Here is an 18890-nt window from a genome sequence, read left to right as displayed (position 1 = left end):
CAGACGCTGCTCCTTCATCAACTTCTCTTCTCTTCTCTTCTCTTCTCTTCTCTTCTCTTCTCTTCTCTTCTCTTCTCTTCTCTTCTCTTCTCTTCTCTTCTCTTCTCTTCTCTTCTCTTCTCTTCTCTTCTCTTCTCTTCTCTTCTCTTCTCTTCTCTTCTCTTCTCTTCTCTTCTCTTCTCTTCTCTTCTCTTCTCTTCTCTTCTCTTCTCTTCTCTTCTCTTCTCTTCTCTTCTCTTCTCTTCTCTTCTCTTCTCTTCTCTTATTGCTTACTGGCTCCAGTTGCCCTGGCAACCAACAGCTGGGCTCCTTATTCACTGCTAGGGCTCCTTCTCTAGCAGTTTCCCCTCTTTAGGAGCAGGGCACCTCAGTGCCCTGCGACACTCTCTAACGCCCCTGAACATTCTTCCATTTCAATAGATTTCCTGTTGCAATAGATCTCATTATACCACTTGTCCAGGTGCATAAGAGAATCAAAAATGAATGTGAACCAAATGGACAGAAAGGGAAGTAGAGGTCTACATACACTTGGAACTCCTTATAACTATGGCATGTTTTACAGTTAAAATTGCAATATCTACTTAAGCTTCAATATCTACCTAAGCTTCAATGCAAAACTCAGAATTAACTTACTTTGGAGGTCAAAAAATAATTCGTTTTTCTTCCCTGCCCCCTTTCTCTCCGCATCTACCCCAGTTCTCCTGTATTTGTGGGTTCTAATTTAAACTCTTTCAGTTCACTCTGGCTAATAGTAGGAAGTAGAGAGAACTGGCTGTGACAGGGCTTCCAGCCTAGTTTTATAAACAAAAGAGATTTGGATCAACTATAGACAAGCAGACAAATGTTGAGAGTGTTGTCTGAGACCTTCAGACATTGTCTCATTCCCCATACATTAAAAAAACCAAGAAGAGGATTGTCCAGGAAAATATCCATTGACTCCATGTTGCCTGGCAGTTAAGCAACTGGAGTAGCTGGAAACCTGTCCCCTATTTCTGATTTTTTTTCTTGCCTGGCTTTCTCTCTTTCTTTTGAGTACTTTACAAGCCACTTGAATTCTCCCAGATTAATTTCTTCCAGTTGTACAAGGAGGATAACAGCACCCGCATTCATGTAGCCATTTGCAGAGGAATTCCAGGGAATATTCAGAAATACCCCTAGAGGATGTGGTCACCATTGCATTTAGTGTTAGGGTAAAATTACACATTAAACAAACACCACACTAAATCTGTGTTAAAGTTAAAATATGTTATAAGCAGTTGCATGTTACATGTTATGGGTTAATACCATTTCTTGCCTGCATATCTTTGACTTGCCACTAAAGGGCTGGTAAGCAGGGGCTTGGCTAAGAGCCAGGAGTCCTGTGTTTTCTCCCTGCCTCTGAGGGCTGGGGGGGAATAGAAGCAGTGTGTCCTGGGATGCTGGAAAACTGTAAATTGCTTATTTTATCTCTGTGGAGTAGACTGATGTTACCCTAACATGAGATAAGTAGCACGGGCCAGAGTTAATGCTTGCCTGAAGCAGTGTAACTTTGAGATGCTCAGAGGGCACTTAGCATGAGTTAAAAAGCTTTAACATGTGGATACTTGTGTTTTAAGGGCCCTTAGTATGGTCTAACATATAGCTTCACCCTTAAACACCACCTTGTTATTCTGGAATAATAATTTGAAGGATGGGCTATGCTTGCCTTTGAGCCAGATGAGTATTTTGCTACCTGTGTTGCTGCCTCATGCCTTTGGATAGTGTGAAACATAATTTTTGCTTTGATACTTTATCTAATATTAATATAAAATTAGTTCTTTTAGTTACACTAGAGCAAGGTCATATTTCATCCCATTATATACATTATATTTTATAAGAAAATATCCTGTATTATATCCTATCCCAGTAGCTTTCAACCCACCTCCAGTTCAGCATCAGTGTTGCTCACAAAGTCAGAAGGTCTGGGCCTGATTCATCCTGCAATTTTTCCAGCCTGAATTTGTAGGAAGGAACCTGGGAAGGCACGTGACAGGAAGACTTTGTCAGGTGCTGACCTGCTGGTGTGACCCAGATTATCACACTGGCAAAAATAGTTTTACATTATACCAGGCCATACAGGCTCAATTAGAGGCCAGCTGTGTCATCTTCATGGAATGTGCATGTGTCACAGCAATATTATATGACATGTTGACTTGAAATCCCCTGTGGGCAGCTTTACACTTGTTTATTAAAACATAATTTTAGTTTAACAATATGCAAAAGTTTTATTGCACATTTGTTCTTTCTTACGTCCCCTGCACTCCGTATGCTTCATCTGTGTTGGCAGACCCTTAACACCATAGTAACAAGTACAAAGTTGAATTAGCAAGATTAATAAATTGTCTTGTGGATAATTTAAGATTTCTTTGTTTTAGGGTTTTTGCTAGGTCTAGTATAACTTTTTATTAATTGAATACTAATGACTGAACCAAGATGTCACTCTCCATGTTTGTGTCTTGCTTTGAGCTTGCTTTTTATGATGCTAGTTCCATTTTTTCAGGTTTAATAGCAGACATGAAGTTATTGATAACAGTTTAAGCCACCATAATATCTGATCTGTATCCCCAATAATGAAGGCCTGGTTTAAGGATCAACTATATGACAATTTGGTGTAAATCCTTAGGTGTCCTTTACAGAAATCAAGTGGAACTTAATTAGTAATTTTCAGGCCAAGAACAGTAGTTTAATGATGAAAGTCACTGGATGCCACTTTCAAAGATGAAAGGCACATGATCTGATTCACTTTGTCATATTTATCATCCCTTCTCCCAATTACTTTTCAAATATAAATTTATTAAAAGAAGCACTAACTTGAATTCTAGAGTCTTGTGTTAGAAATAAATGGTCTTGTAGCAAATATTTGTTCCTTTAAATGTCTAAACCTTTCCAAAGATTAAAGAAAATTAGTACTGGCATGTTTCATTAATTTGGCACTGCAGCAGGAGGAATGTAGGACTAATTTCATTTGTGTGGATTAGGAAATGTGTCAGTTTTTCCATTCTGTCTCTCTAGGGCATTTTTTTACTGCAAGGCCTGTCATGATGACATCACAGATCCCAAAAGGATAAAAAAATGTGGTTGCAAACGGCGTAAGTAATATTTCTTTTTCTCTCTCCTTTTTCTCCCACTATATTCCTCCCCTTCATCCCCCAACTCCATGAACCTCTCAGCCTTAAGGAATCTCTTTAAATGCATTTATGTTTTACATAATGATGCAGAAAAACTAGGAAATAAATACATAGTAATACAATTAATAAATGTCATTTGTTATTCTCATGTTGAATATGTATTAAAAAATTCACACTGCTCACTTACAGCTACATCATTTAAAAAAAATACTGTTTAAGTCCAAAGTTAGCAAAATGGAAAATTTTAAATAAAACTGAATCTGAGTGTGAGGTTTCTGACTTAAGCACATCAACATTGGGCCAAACTGTGCCTTGAATTATATCCTGTGGAAATCCATTAATTTCAATGGACTTCCATGAGGTGTTAAGGAAGAAAGTAGGTCTGGTTGCATAATATGGTTGACCATGTAAAAGAAAGAAAACCTAAAAACAGTGTTTAACCATATAAGAAAGCTGAAATTGCATATTAAGATGATTTCCTCAGGCTCCATCCAAGAGTCATTCTTCATATAGGTCACAAAGTCGACTGGAGTTTTGTATGTAGAAGATGTGCCAAAGGTTGGCCCTTAAAATGGGACATAATTCTTTCAGAAGTGTTCTGCAGATTTCATTGTTTATATTGTGCTTTATCTATGTTCCTGGAATTGTTGTTTATGTTAGTTGGAGATTTGTACATGCAGGAAGAACAGAACATTGGAACTGAAGTCTGGTTTTTTTTGTGCGTTTTCTTTAATTTTATGCACATGTGTATCTGGACCTTTGATTTTATTGGGTTTTCTGCAGTCAGAGTATACAAAGCATGTGTCTTCACATAGGCTTTGAGAAAATTTGGCCCAGGATGTATTTGCTATATAGAGTCCAAATATAGGTATGGTAATCCTTTTGCTAATGGATATTTGCCTAACCCATGGATACCGGTTAGATGGTATCCTGACATAAAAAAGAGCATTAGGTACAGAAATGTTGTTTAAGTGAGACTGACAGCCTCTTCTGAGATAATCCATGCTTCTAAGTTTCCAAAAAAAATTGTAGCCTACTGATCCACAGTTGCTGTTGTTCTGCATTCCTGAAAGATGGAGGAGTGCCAGGAACAGAATCGTTAGCCTCTACTCTTACCAGAACATTGATTTTTTTTTATTTTTTTTTACAAGAAAATAGTGCTAAAGTTTTTAAGGAAACTTTTTCTCTTCCTTCTTAAAAAAGATGGGAGCTAGATCTATGTTGTTTCCTTAAGGAAAGAGGTGTAACAGACAGGAGCTGCACCCTGGGCAGGAGTGGGCCAGATGTGGCAACTGGGCCTGGTGGTAGCTGACATTTATGTGCCCCCTCTAAGAGTGCACCTTGGGCTGATGCCCTGGTCACCCGATCATTGCATTACTGAGAGGAGCTGAGACCCCTCAATAGTAGAGACTGCAAAATAAATGGAAAGAAAAGACATGAAGGCCTGATGTAGAAGGTATGCAAGCAATTGTGAAACACACTGGGGGAAAAATGTTCAAGAATGTGTTTAACCATTTGAATGTGTTTAACCATTTGAGAATGTGACTCTTAAACTGCTCCCAGGGCCAATGAGACTGCTAAGTTTTGATCAGGCAAGTTACAGCTGCCTGCGGGTGCCTTTAACTCTGCAAACCAGTTGTTTTTCAAGATTTACTAAAGCATTGGGGAAGAGGAAATATGCAACCAGTCTAGTTGGATTGCTTCTGCCGCTTCTTCTTTTTATACATGTAAAACATGTTGTTTCCCTGGGTGCAGGCTTCTACTAAATTCTCTAAGGGAATTGTCATTTGAATGTTAGACCCAAACAGCGTCACTTTTCACTCATCTATATTGCAAGATAACAGCTAGGATGTTAATATAAAGGGCAGGCGCATGGATTACAATATAACTCTCAATTTTGGAAGTCAAGGAAAAGAAAAAAACAACAGTTCCCCACTTAACAATATGTTTTTACCATTATCAGTAATTCAGTTGCTTTGTTTTTATAGCACACCACAAAGTACAATATTCACAAAGGCCATTAGTGGTTTTTTGGTCCTCTGAATTTTAGTGCCTGATTTGAGACCCTATAAAAGGGCCTTATTTTTAGATGAGGGATACTCAGTAATGTCTGAAAATCAGGCCTCTTTTTAAGCTTTCTCATGCTGAGCAGTTCAACCCTATAGTTACTTTAAAAATCTTAACCATGTTCCCCTTTATATTCTGCCCAAGCAATGTAGCCAAAATGAAGCAGAAATTACAAAAACATTTTCCACTGAATTAAGGAGCTCAACCATAAACTTAATTTTTAATTACAATACAAATAGTCCACATGCATATATATTCTAATTAACGAGCAATATAATAAAAATTAGAGACAGTTGAGTGCAGATGACGTAAGATGAAATGAAAGGTTAAGGATAAAACTATCAGCAAGTACAGGTAAATGAAATATGAAAGTGTCTTCTTTATAAAAAAATCTTAATTATTATGGCATTAATTACATACAGCTTCCTGGGACACTTGAAAGCTACGTTCTTTAATAATGTATCTGAGGTTTCCTGTCCCTTTAGATACTGTCTGAACATTAGCTGTGATACTGTCAGGGTCTAAAACTGAGTCTGACCTACATAGCCATTTGTCCAAACTTGTTAGGCCTGGTATTAATAATTCAGTAGAGAACTGTGCATCTCTACAAGGCCAGGGATAATTAGAGTAACTATGTTTTCCTTTCAGCTATCCCTTCTTCTCCTTCCCTTTCCCACTCCCCATTTAATCTGTAAATGTTCACATCACATTGTCCCGGGAGAAATGCATGTGTGAAAATTCTATTCACAGACCATTGATAATTTTGTCATATACTTATCTTATGTTTTTAATTTTTTCTTATTTAATTTCATTGTAACTTTTCACCAAATGGCCAAATATATTTATATTCTTTTATATAAAATGTAGCCACGTTGGGATGAAATCTCTAAACTGGATGACTTATATTTTCTGTTTCTTTCATTCTGTATAAGAGTTCTGGTCTAATTCTCTATATATTTTTTTCCAGTGGCTGTGCTTGCTGCGAAGGGTGGGGGTTGGACCCCTGAGGGACAGATCATGTATACATTGATGTGTTTGAAGGAATTTGTTGTAATGTGTGACAAATGACAAATTTTTGATTTATTTTTCCTCTTGCTGCCTTGGAACACGGCCCCTACTATATTTTAACTGCACACTGATAGTGATCTATTGTGAGTAAAAACGGGTTCCCTGTAGCCCAGAGTGCGGTCCAACCTGTCTTTCTCTAGCAGAGAGTTTTTTTGTTTTGTTTAGTATTTTGGTTCTTTCCTTTATTATTTATGTTGCATGTAGCAGTGACGTCACACCCACACCTATTTCATCTTTTACACCTGCACAGATCAGGGCGACGTTGAAGAAAATACAGCAGTTTCCCCTTTCTTCACCCTTTTCCCCATTTTCTCTACCCCCTTATTTTTGTCACCAATTGAAAATGAAGCCTTGACAATGGCATTTTCTTTAAATGACTTGGAGCTTGTCTCATTACTTTTTAAGGGCACCAATTAGGCTGGGGTAATTACCACTATAACACTGTTTGCCGGGTTAAGTGGAATTCATTGTCGGACTTGTATTCAAGGTTTTGTAGTTTACCCCTTCTCTGCTCAGTTTTGCTTTATGAAAAAATAGAACAAACAACAAACTTCTGCTGCTCCTATTATTTCCCATGTCAGCAACAACACAACCACAGCAGCAACAAAAAAGACCAGGCAATGAATTTTAACTGTGTGATCAACTTCTGATATATAAACCTGAAACTATCCTTACCTGGAAACAAGTGATTCTACGGTGATAATTATTTTCCCCAGTCTATACAATTCCCTTGTCATAAAACTAATGATACATGTATGCCCCAACTATACTTTTAATAGCATAACTTTTAAGACTTTACACTTACTATATACCCAATATGAACTTTATATAGACCACTTCATCTCAAACTGAGTCATAGCATTGTTAGTTTGCCAGTATTTTATTGAGGCCTTCAGCCATCAGCCATTTTGTAGTGTTCACATGGTCATGGTAGTCATAACACGATACTTGGGAGATGGGAAACAGTTTACATTTTCACTGCTTAGATGTACAGGCATTGCAAAGAAAATATATGGGGAATGGGCTACTGTACAATTTCTCACTGACTGCTTAAAGCTTCTCAATAGAGCCAAGCCATTTGCCAAAGGTTTGAGGGAAAAGGATTAGATATCCTGAGGGCATAATAGGTCACTGGGGTACCATTAGCAGTCTACTAACCATTCAGTTTAAGTGCAACTACTTCATGTCACTGAGGTTACCTGGGTTTTCCCACAATCATTATTATTACTACTGTATTTTCTGATAGCAAGTAAATATTCCAGACAAGATTGGGGTATCCTTGCTCTCAGAGCTGGACAGTTGCACAGGAAGATGAGTCCATGAAGAATTCAGGCAAGGCAGTACTTCAGAGATAATTTCAGCCAGGCAGATTATCCCACTGTGGAAATGTCATTCATGATGATAGTGGTGATTTACTAGTTGCGTAATGTGTGAGGGTCCTAATAGTGGATCAGGACCCCTTGTGTTAGTTATACAAACACAGGACAAAAACATGCTCTCTGCCCTAGACAATTTACATTCTAAGTATAAGATAAGAGATAACATCTGGATACTGATATATAGCTAAATGAAGGAAAGCAAGGAAGTAGCATGATAGTTCACATCAGCAGATAGTCTATTGGTTGCCTGAGCCTACCAGTAGACTAATTGCTGTCAAGCTTTTGGAAATGTGCTGTCCACAACATTATGAACAACATGGCTGTAAATACTACATAACTCAAGAGTCAGGTTCCTCAGCCTTCCTATTTGAGATTATCAGTCATCAGAGCACATGCATATTAATCATTTATTTATAGCTCAGCCAAATCAAACCTTTCACTTTATCCTCGGAAATATTTGGAATGGATTTTTCCTATTTCAGAATTAAGAACCCCCAAATTTAGTGCTCTGTATAAGGAATCTGTGCTGACATCAGTAATTTTAAGATGTAAAGTGGCAGCTGCAGTGTTTCACTTTGACATCATTTAGTAGAGTAGTCTGATAGGTCTACATTATTCTCCTGCCTCTTTTTTGTTTTTAATTCCATTTCCTTCCCTAAATGAATTAGTATTTGCAATAAACATTTGATTCCTGTTGCAATAAGTCAGTCCAATGGAGGCTAATATGACAGTATTTGGACTATTAAGAAAAATTATTTCGAAGTAGGATAGTTATCAGAAAAGAGAGAATATATGACAATCCGAGAGTACTTATTTCTTCTTCAATTATGTCCATATCATAATTGATCTTTTTGCAGGATAGATTTTTTTTTTTATATTCCAGCTTGCAAATTTATAGGGATCTGATATTCTCTCTTAGTTTTTTTCTATTTTGTATCACTGCCAATAAGTATTCTGTTATCTCAGTTTAGCTCAATGGTCACCAACTGGTGGATCCCGATCAACTAGTCAATTGTGGAGCCTCTGACAGTCAATCTCAGTCTGGGGAGGCTGAGTGTGCATGCACTCAGCCCATCCAGACTGAGATCAACTGTCAGAGGCTCCGTGATTGGGAGTGGCGGGATGCACATGCGGAGTAGCCAGGAGGCAGTTCAGGAGCAGCAGGACAGCGTGGCTGGGCTGAGTCACGCTGCCTGCCACTGGGGCTGGGCTGGGTGAGTAGGGCAATCCCCCTCTGTGCCCTGCTGCCTTGTGCTGAAGCAGGGAGTGGGGCAGGGGCAGGGGTGAGTGGGGCCCCTGAGGGCTAAGGGAGGGTCAAAACCCGGTCAGCTCGTCCGGGGGCTCCGGGGGGTTCCCATGCTGCATGCACCCCAGCAGAGGCCCAAGGCCCACATGCCCTCTGGATCTGTGTGTGTGACAAGTGGCAGCTGCCACTGGACACTGGACTTCGTGCTCCAAGCCCTGCACACAGATTGAAGGAACGCATGCCCCCCAGGCCTCCGCTGGGGTGTGTGCAGTGGTGGAAGCCCTCCCCTGTGTGCCTGGACGAGCTGCCTGGGCTTTGACCCTGCCCCAGCCTGGTCCAGTCGGGACCCTACTTATCCAGTGGCAGGGGGTGCAGGGTCATAGGTGACGGAAGGGGGGAGCCAATAGGACTTATCCCCCCCACAAGTGGGGCAGCAGTAGGGCCACAAAGCAGCCTGACTGTGGACTTCTGGTGGCTGTAGCAGGGGTGGGGAGAGGCATGCGCACAGTGGTGAAAGGGAGAGTGGAGCAGGGGCAAACCCTGCTCAGCCGGGGCAGGATCAGGGTGGAGCCATGAGTGGCTCATTTTGGGGGCACAGGGGGTGGTATGCAGCCTGGGAGAGCACAGGAGGTGTGTGCCCCTGGATTTGCAGGTGGGGTGGGGAGGGTGAGGTGGCACCAGGCTCTTTGGCCGTGCAGAGGCAGTGGTGCTGGGAGGGGGCAGGGGGGCTATGGTGAATTTTTGGGTTCCTGCTGCCTGGCCTGAGAGCTGTGCAGCTGGAAATGTGTTCCAGAAAGAGCCTGGTGCTGCCCCAGCCCACCCCGCCCCACCCCGTGTGCAGATCTGGGGGCATGTGCCCCCATGCCCTCCCAGGTTGTGTGCCCCCCCTCCCCCACCCCCCAAACAAGCTACCTACATCTCTGCCCTGCACCCACCCCAGCTGTCCACTTGTCCCACCACCTGGCCTGGCCATGCCCACTCTCCTCAACCCCTGCTTCTGCCTGTGCCCTGCTACCTCCCTCACTGCTGGGGCCTTGATCTGCCCCATTCCCCCCCTGCAACTTCTCCCACAGACTTACCTCCTCGGGGGGGTGCCCTCAAATAATTTTTTATCCCTCCGCCCTGATCTGCCCCCCCTGCCTTTCCCTCCCCACAGACTGACCTGTGGGGCAGGTGGGGGGGGTACATCTTGGGTTGCTTTTTAATTAAAAAAACGATCTCCTATCCAAAAAGGTTGGAGACCACTCATTTAGCTGATAATGCAGGAGACACAATATAATCTTGTTGGATTGCAATTGCAAATTGTGTAGTTTCATAGATTCATAGATGTAGGATTGGTAGGGACTTAAGCAGATCATCAAGTCTGACCCTCTGCCCTGGGCAGGAGAGAATACTGGGCTCATATGACCCCTAGTTTGCCATCTAATTAACAGTATTTCTGCCCATAATTCATAATGACCATAATTACTTACAAAATTGTTCCAAACAAAAGAGTGGCTGAGTTGACACTTGTCAACAATGCTGAGGCTAAAGAGAGTAAACACTGAATTTCATTTTTTATGTAGCTATTTTTCTGAGTTCAAGGACTCAGCAAGCTGAAAAAAGAGACACATAATAATAGGTATGTGATCTTGCCTTGCTTCTTCTTTTTTCCTCATAGTTTAAGCTCATTTAGAGATAAAATTAAGAGCAACACTGACTACGTGCTACTTTTAAAGATAATGAAGGAAGGGTCATGAAGATATATGAAAATGAATTGGTCTATAAAAATGTCATTAACTCAAAGCATTCTTAAAGTTACTAAAATATAGTAGAATGTGCAGATTGTCCACTCACATAACCTGCTGCTCCTGCAGTTTTGACTGAAAACCAAGAACACCATGTGAATTATAGGAAACAGGTACCAATTGCCTGTGACTGACATCACTTAATGTCAGGACTTTGCAAAAATTGCAAAATAGTATGTAGCTTGCACTTGGTTGTCTTGAAATTGTCCTGGAACACAATGAAATGACAGAGAGATAGCTTTGCCTGTTGTGTTAAGAGAAAATCAATTGTCACAATCAGTTTAAGACATGCTGCTGTATTTTTAAGAAAACTGAAATCATGCTGTGGGAAACCCTTTCAATTTTTTAGACTGATGATGTTAACCAACGTCGCCAAAAGGCAATTAAATCAATCTGGTCGTCCTTTAACACCACTGGTTGCTTTCCACCATAATTTTTTTGTAAAGTCTACCTTTTTGTCATTTTATTCTTGCTGTGGTTCATAAGAACTTGATGAATTGAAATGACATTATATCCATTTCAATTCTCAATAGTAGTTGGCCCCTTTTTTATTCACTGCCAGTCAAGAAACCTCCAGCCTCTTTAACCAACTGTTGTTTTGTAGAGATCCACTAGATGTCCTCATAGATCTACCTTTTGTTACCATTGAGGTCCATGAGAAAAAAAAACTACTGGTAGGGATGGGTGGAGTACTAGGATTGGGAACACCTTATGGTAACAACAACAAAAAAAGTAATCAACAGAGGAAAAAGGGGTAATTAGTCCTGCTTGTTTTATACAAGGAACTGTTATTTGACATCTTATTCAAAGACCAATCTTTAACTTCCCTTCATCTTTTTTGCCTCTGGAAGTGTTCCCTATAACTGTGAATTTTATATGATACTTTAGATATCAATAATACTATGCCCTTTCTTGTCAATATTTTATCTACAAGTTGCAGTTCTATATAACCAGAAAAGGGGTTGCTAGAATGCTAGACTTACAGCTTTTCCCACCAAAGTAAGAATGAAGGTTAGCATGTTTAAAAACGGGAGCAGAAATATTAAAATATGTACGTAAATTGAAATACTTTTTGTTCTTTGTAAGCAATTTTCCCAAACATAGATCTTACTTCATTATGTCTCTCTTCAAGTCAGTCCTCTGGTAAAGAGGATAATGGTTGGGGATGAACTACATCTTTTTTTTACCAAAAAAAAAAAGTTTCAGTACTTGATTGGACGTACTTCCATGGCTACTTTTTAAAAATAAATGGTTTGGTATTTTCAACATACCAGACAGGCCTAGGAGGAAGAAATGGTTATTCCCTTCTTCCTATTAATTCATCAAAAACTTACAGAGATGAAGAAAAATATCATGTTTTTTATTTCACAAGAACAGCAAATAACAGTTCCATTCTGCATCCAGATCTTTTCTACAAGTAAGTGGTAAACTATGACTGGATTATTACATGGCAACTACAGTTATCATAGGAATTAAACATCCAAAGGGATGTACAAGAGTCCTTATCTCTCTGCTGATTACCATTTTTTGTTAATATTTATGGAGGTTTAACAGGAAACAGTATGTGTGTGGCTGAACCATCTTTAATCATTTCTGTCTTGTCTTTGATCCTTTCACTAATCATCCTTACTAATATTCCATGTTTTTTTTTCCTTTAATTTATTTCAGTATTGTATTCGGTATGAGTGTAACAATGACTGTGTAACAGGAATGAAGAGTAACAGCATGTTTTCTTTACAAAATGTATTGCTCTGATATGCAATTGCTTATATACTGGTTAAAATCCTTATAGCAAGTCCTTTTTGCTACTTACAATACCAGGTTCAAGCCTGTTTTCTGCATGTTAATAATATGAAATATTAAAATGATGCATGATCTCCAGAACAACCAATAATACTAGTTAAAAACAGTCCCTGAAAAGTGTCAATTTCAAGATGTAATTTGCATCCTTTCCCTTTTTGGCTTAAAGGGTTTAAATTTCCTACTTCACTGGTTTAACCTTAATGAAAATGTTACAAAAAGTTTTGCTTCCCAACTCTCCCTCCTTTTAAGGTTGATTTTTATTATTATTATTTTAATAAATGTATCGCATTGTATTATTGCCTGCTAACAAAATGTGGCTTCAAGTAAATGAAAACCAGGGACTGTTACTAACCAACCACATAGCTTTAGAAAATTTGGATACTATGTTTCGCTCCAGCATTTGATTAGAAAAAGTCCTTCAAAACAGCTGAATTTAAAACCAAATGGGTATTTCTTTTTCCCCCTTATCTACTATTAGTGTGTTTCTGATTAATGCTGTGTATTTTTCTTTATTTTTGGTAGGGTGAAAAGAAAAATAATAAAATAAAAATAGGTATAATGGAAGAATCCAAATACTTAACTCTTTTCTACCCAACTTTTAGTTTTACAAGCTTGTGTTGGGGAGAATTAGAGAGGGAAACCATGGATGGAACAAATGCTGTTTTGAATTTTCCATGTAGTCTGATCTTGTGTGTATCAAAAGCTGCAGTGGAACCCTTTATACTAAAAACCCAGGAATGATGTACCATGCACTGAATAAGCCTGATGCTGCATGATGACTTTCTGAAAAGCTGTAAGATAATACTACTAGGATGCTAAAGAACATGCTATTAGAAACATGAGCAAAGTTTTAGAGGAATGGAGTCGCTGCTGAAGAGATCACTCATTCATCTCCCTCAATGCCTGTTTTCCACAATCATAATATTACCCTTGCTTGACAAAATATTGTATGGCAAGTCATAAAGGCCTTAGAACAGGACTTGACCCATTTGAGAGATTTAAATCTCTCTTTCAAAATAGCATTCAAAAACAGTGAAACTGAAGGACTGTTCTTTTAAATTAATATTTTTACTGTAATGGCTAAAAAAAAGGAAAAACATTTCCTACTGAAGGCACAGACCAAAGCAACATTACCTTTTCGGCTGCATTTGCTTTTGAAGGTTTGTTTTTTGGCTGTCAACATTCTGTTGTGGTGTCAGTATAACTAAGCCAGTTCATGCTAAGCCATTACCAACAATGATAGGTCAGTGCAACATGTGAAACAATTTTAAGTGGCATTTATTTTCATCTTCAGATATGAACTTAATTGTGCATAAGGTAACAAAAATGGATAAAGATACTTTGGAGTAGTTTATAAATAAAGTTCTTTTTTAAATGTCTGTAAATACATATCAAAACTAATGTCATTTCCTCCTTGAGTATCATTGCCTTGTTCAAAAGATTTAAATGAACTCTTGAAATGTTAGCTCGAAATGTTAGCTCACCTTTAATTATGTGTTTGTTTATTTGCTTCCTGCGTTGATACCTTTCAGAGCAGAAAATATGCCTATGATTGGTTCTGCATGTTCCAGTGAGCCTATGTTCTGTGTACTTTTGGTGATGCCTTATTTGTGAACTGACTATAAAGAGAAAAATATTTGTCTAACTAGCTGTCTCTTATACGCACAAATTTTGGTATTCTGTCAAGAGTCAATTTCAGTTCCTGAAGGCATAATGTAAATTCACTAAATCTTTCAGGAAGTTTTATGAAGACTTGTAATTCTCCAATAACTTGTAATTTAATGCAATGAAAAATTACCCTGGCACTGTTTGATTCTGAGAAACGATTAGCACGTTTTTGAGGTGCATATGTGTGTGTGTGTATGCCTTTTTAAATACCTTTGATGATTGCCAAAAGTAGTACAGGTCCAAATTATTTGATTGATTAGCAACTTCAGTTTTTTCTTTCTCTTTGGCCTGAAGTGTTAATTGTGCCAGAGGAAAAAGAGGTTCTTAGGATTTTCTGCTTTTATTATGCTCTTTTTAAATCCCAAACCTGCTTGTAATCAGTAATTCTTTTTTATGTTTGTGGTCATTCTATATGACCTAGAGAGAATATCAAGAATATTTTATCTTTTCCCTACTTTTAATGTACAGCCAAACTGTTATCAATAATCTCATTGCATTTTTTTCCTGGGTCAAGACTGTTAACATAAACTAAGGCCTGTATTAAATCCCTTAAATTACATTCCAGTTGCCTTGTTATATATATAACCTTGCCATTAACCTGCTGCTCTTCCTCTCCTCCCATCCAACACATGGTTATAGCCAAGATGTCCATCTACAAGAGAATGAAACTGGCATGTTGTTTTGATTGCGGACGCTCTGAGCGTGACTGCTCTTGCATGTCAGGCAGTGTACATAGTAATATGGACACCCTTGAGAGAGCCTTCCCACTTTCTTCTGTCTCTGTTAATGATTGCTCCACCAGTTTACGTGCCTGTAAGTTTTAACACCAACACATGCTGTTCCATGTCTGTGGTGTCTGTGGTATCATCCCAGTCTTGTGTCGTACATTGTAGTTCTGTGAGTTTTACTGGGCTGGTGCTTTTTTTCAAAACACATTTTAATACAGTACTAAATTTATATTTTCCAATTTTTAATACCCCCATTTAATTTTTTCATTTAGCTTCATGTGTTCCTTAGAATGTGCAACTTTACAGTAGCATGTAGGATCTTACTAGTGCAGTTTGGTGATATGTTTGTTTTTATTTCATGCATACAGTATAAATGGTCATTAATCAAACAGTTCAGTAAATGTTTTATTAATAGTGTGGGGGGGGTGTATCTAAATCTGTGACTACAGACACAAAGTAGTATAAAGTTATTCAATGGGCAATTCTGATACTTTTGGGGTTGAATAGCATATAACAAGAAGTGGAAATTCCCTATATCTTGTATAATTTGTAGATAAAGCTATATTTCATATTCCTGTCATTTTCTTTAGTCTTGCTCCTGGTTACCCTTCATTTTCAGTAATGAATAAAGTCCTTTTTCTAAATGGACTCTCTAGAAGGATTAAGAAACTTAGACTTACTAATTTAGTACTGTACTTTAATAAGGCTACCCTGATTTAAGCTTCTGACTCCTTTGCAGACTATATAAAAAAAAGAATGATAGATTCTACTTTTACATGGGGGCTATGATCAGCATTTGTTAGGAAGAAGCCTTAAATGCTTTTCTGTTGACCTGAAAGTGGGGGAAGCAGTAAAGTGAAGGGAGAAGAAGGAGAGAGAAATAGGAATAATGAAAGTGAGCATTAATTTATTGGGCTAGTGGTAGGGAGCCCCAACTACACCCATCTCTTCAGTGCCTTGTTGACAGCATTGAGGAAGATTAGTAATGAAATAGGTGCCATCTTATCTGCCCAATTCAGATGTCCATAACAGGCAAAACTATGTCTCAGACAAGGACTATTTTCCTTTTCCTTATTCAAATGGATTGGTGAAATTGACACCTAAATAAAGCTAAAACAGAGTAATCTGGTAAAAATAATGCAATTTTGATCAGGAAACATGATTTCCTCATACTCAATGGTATGACAAACAGGAACTACCACAAGCATTCAAAATAGTGAGGTTAGTGGAGTATGCCTCAAGTTATCTTTTTGATGCCTCCCATGTATAGTCCAGCTGCTGAATTACTTTACCTATCTTGGCCATTGATCTATTAATTCAGAGACAAATACCCCCTCCCCCACACACATACACTCTTTTATGTTTAAAATCTGTCCCTTTGAAAACAGAACCTAATGGAGTCTTGGAGAAAAGCTGATACAAAAAGCCTTTCTCTCTAGATGTGTATACGTATCAGTATTTGAAAGTCCCTATTTTTCAGTCAGTCACATTAAGTACATTGCCTCCAAGAGTTGCCCTATGCTTGGTAGTAAGAGTTGGCATTCCTAAATGAGTTCCATCTCAGTGTCATAACGAGAAAAACTGTGCTTAAAAGGATGATTGAGAACTAACTAGTATTGTGAGTTACTGCAAATACTGTTACTGAAAATGTTTCTTAGTCTCTGCAACAACACAGCATATGGAATTGTTCGCATCAGTACAGGCTAGTACAAAGGGATCATGCAGCTAAGTTGAGGCACTGGTGTTAACAGCTGCCAGACAGGGCTAAATGAATATGTCCCCTACAAATGGGTGAAATTTCTACCATTAGTAGCATCTGGCCAAAAAAAGAGAATCCATAAGTTGAAGGGTTATTGTAGCTTTCTAGTTCACTTAAGGCTATTGAGGGTGGGAAAAAATGTTTTTGATTGCATTGCCCATTCAGCCAAAAACTCCAGTGTATGATATTATTGCCCCCAACAGCAAAACTGTTGAGAAACATCTTAGGTCCATGTTGCACTCTGAAATCTAAGTGATATTGACAGCTTTGAGAATTTATAACATCCTCTGTTTCATGGGCCTTTTCCCCCTATCGTCACTCCCTCAAACCAAAAGAGATATCATTCTTCCTCATGTGAGACTATTCACCTTTGACCACTAATAATAAGTAAGAAAAATCAATACTAATTCAAGCCCTTCATGAACCAGCATAAGCCTTTCTTTTTCAATGAAAAGAAAATATATATACATACAAAATTCCACTGGCAGGGCTTCAATAGAAATCACTGTGTTTTCCTTGCAGTGTGGAGGGGTCGTATGATGCCATCTTGACAGAGCTAGTTAACTCAAAGAATGGTGGTGAGAGTTGGCTTTTCATTAAATATGAGCAGATGTGAAATGTAGAGTGTTTGACAATTAGAAATGGCAGCAGCAGGGCCCCAGAATCAAAGTGAGGTCAGATTGGTAGATCAGATTACCTCTGTTACATTCTTTAGTTGTTCTGAAAATCATTTTGAATTAGTGTCAGCGGAGCCATGATGGGTTTTGCCCTTTGTCTTTTATGCTAAGGCTGTATTGTTTCCCAAGACACTCATTAAAGGTCATTATATTATTACAGGGCTTGCTTTGGTCGTGGTTCCCCAGTTGAGTTGGTGTGCTTCTAAGATTGCTTAATGTGTTTCTTTTATTTACTTATTTATTTATTTATTCATTTTTTAATGGTTTTAAAAGCGGGCTTTTAATTTTCAAGGTACTGTATATAAAATCATAGACCATTTTCTGATGCTTCTTGAAATGTTGAATAATTTATAAAAATTAATGCAGTTTATAAGAATATGGTGCATTGTAGAAGCTAATGGTTGTATCAAGTTACAAATGCATTGAAATACATAGGGTTTTGTGTGGTAATTGTATGCCCTGTAGAGGAAATGGGACTTACAAAATAGGTTTTACTGTGACTGAAATATATTTATTTTTCATTATATTGAATTCTAATTGAATATATAATTCAGTTCAGAAAATCATATTTTCATTAAAAATGAATGCATTCAAATATCTTTTTGGCTTAGAGACAAATATCTAAAGAGAAAGAGATATACCTTGGAAGTATAAGGAGTTATAAGGCAAGTTTCAGTTTCTTTTATGTTTTGTCAGTTTTGGGTGTCAGTGCTCAGCTCTCTGTACTCAATCAAAAGACTGTTGGTTTCCAGGTCAAAGACTTGCTGTTTACAAGGTTCTAAGTGGAAGAGGGTCAGAATAATTTAAGGATTATTTCTCCATATATCACCATATGCTCTTTTGTTCTCACATTTTGGAACTGGATGTTCTTAGAATGTAGCAGTTCTATTCCATTCCAGTCTTAAGGTCTTCTAACATATCTATTGGTGTGGGACATTCTTGTTAGTAGGTCCAGTAGTGTGCTTTCCATATTAAATGGGAGGACTTTGTGCATAGGAGCCACAGTTTCTGGTATGCTACTACTTTATCCATGGTACTGTCTAGGGAACAAGAGATATCTGCTCCTCTGTGTGCGGGCCGGGAGCGCCCTGAGCCCTTTTTCGCGCTGCACGCGGGCTGTGGCCAGCAGCCCGGGCACGCGAGGGTGGAGAGGGAAGGCCTTCGCTCTGGAATTAGGCACAGACGCGTACTGGTAGTTTAAAAGATTGTTTCCTTACACCGAGATGGCAATGGTGTAGGCTGGAAAGCTTGATTAAGTTGCAGTTACAGACAGACACAACACAAACGGTCTCGTGGAGGTTGCTAGGCTCCACGGTGCAGAGCTCCGGATGCTCTGGGTGAACAGGCCACCAATGTAGAAATCGTAAATACGTCTTATATTAGTCGCGCTCGAAGATGGGAAGAGGTGGGCGGTGGATCAGGTCGCCACGCTCCTCTGGATCTCACACAGGGTTTCTATTACCCTGCCGTGTACCCAGAGTCCCCACGAGATGGATGTGGAGTCCTCTTCGGCTTGGGCGGAAACTGCTCAAGCCTTTTATACGGCTAACAGGCCAATCGCT

The 18890-nt window shown here is 38.8% G+C and overlaps 1 protein-coding gene across 1 annotated transcript in view; it reads left to right on the top strand.

Annotated features, from left to right (window-relative positions):
- The window catches only part of KCNMA1 (potassium calcium-activated channel subfamily M alpha 1), a 527746-nt gene that overhangs the window by 331040 nt on the left and 177816 nt on the right, over nucleotides 1-18890 (top strand). Inside the window, 1 exon segment of the mRNA XM_025212980.1 lies at nucleotides 3031-3107. Within this exon segment, the coding sequence (XP_025068765.1) occupies nucleotides 3031-3107 (77 nt within the window).

This window comes from Alligator sinensis, unplaced genomic scaffold (genome assembly GCF_000455745.1).
Source record: "Alligator sinensis unplaced genomic scaffold, ASM45574v1 scaffold109_1, whole genome shotgun sequence".
Lineage (NCBI taxonomy): Eukaryota > Metazoa > Chordata > Crocodylia > Alligatoridae > Alligator > Alligator sinensis.
The sequence above is the reverse complement of the archived record's forward strand: the minus strand, read 5'-3'. Positions and strand labels throughout refer to the sequence as shown.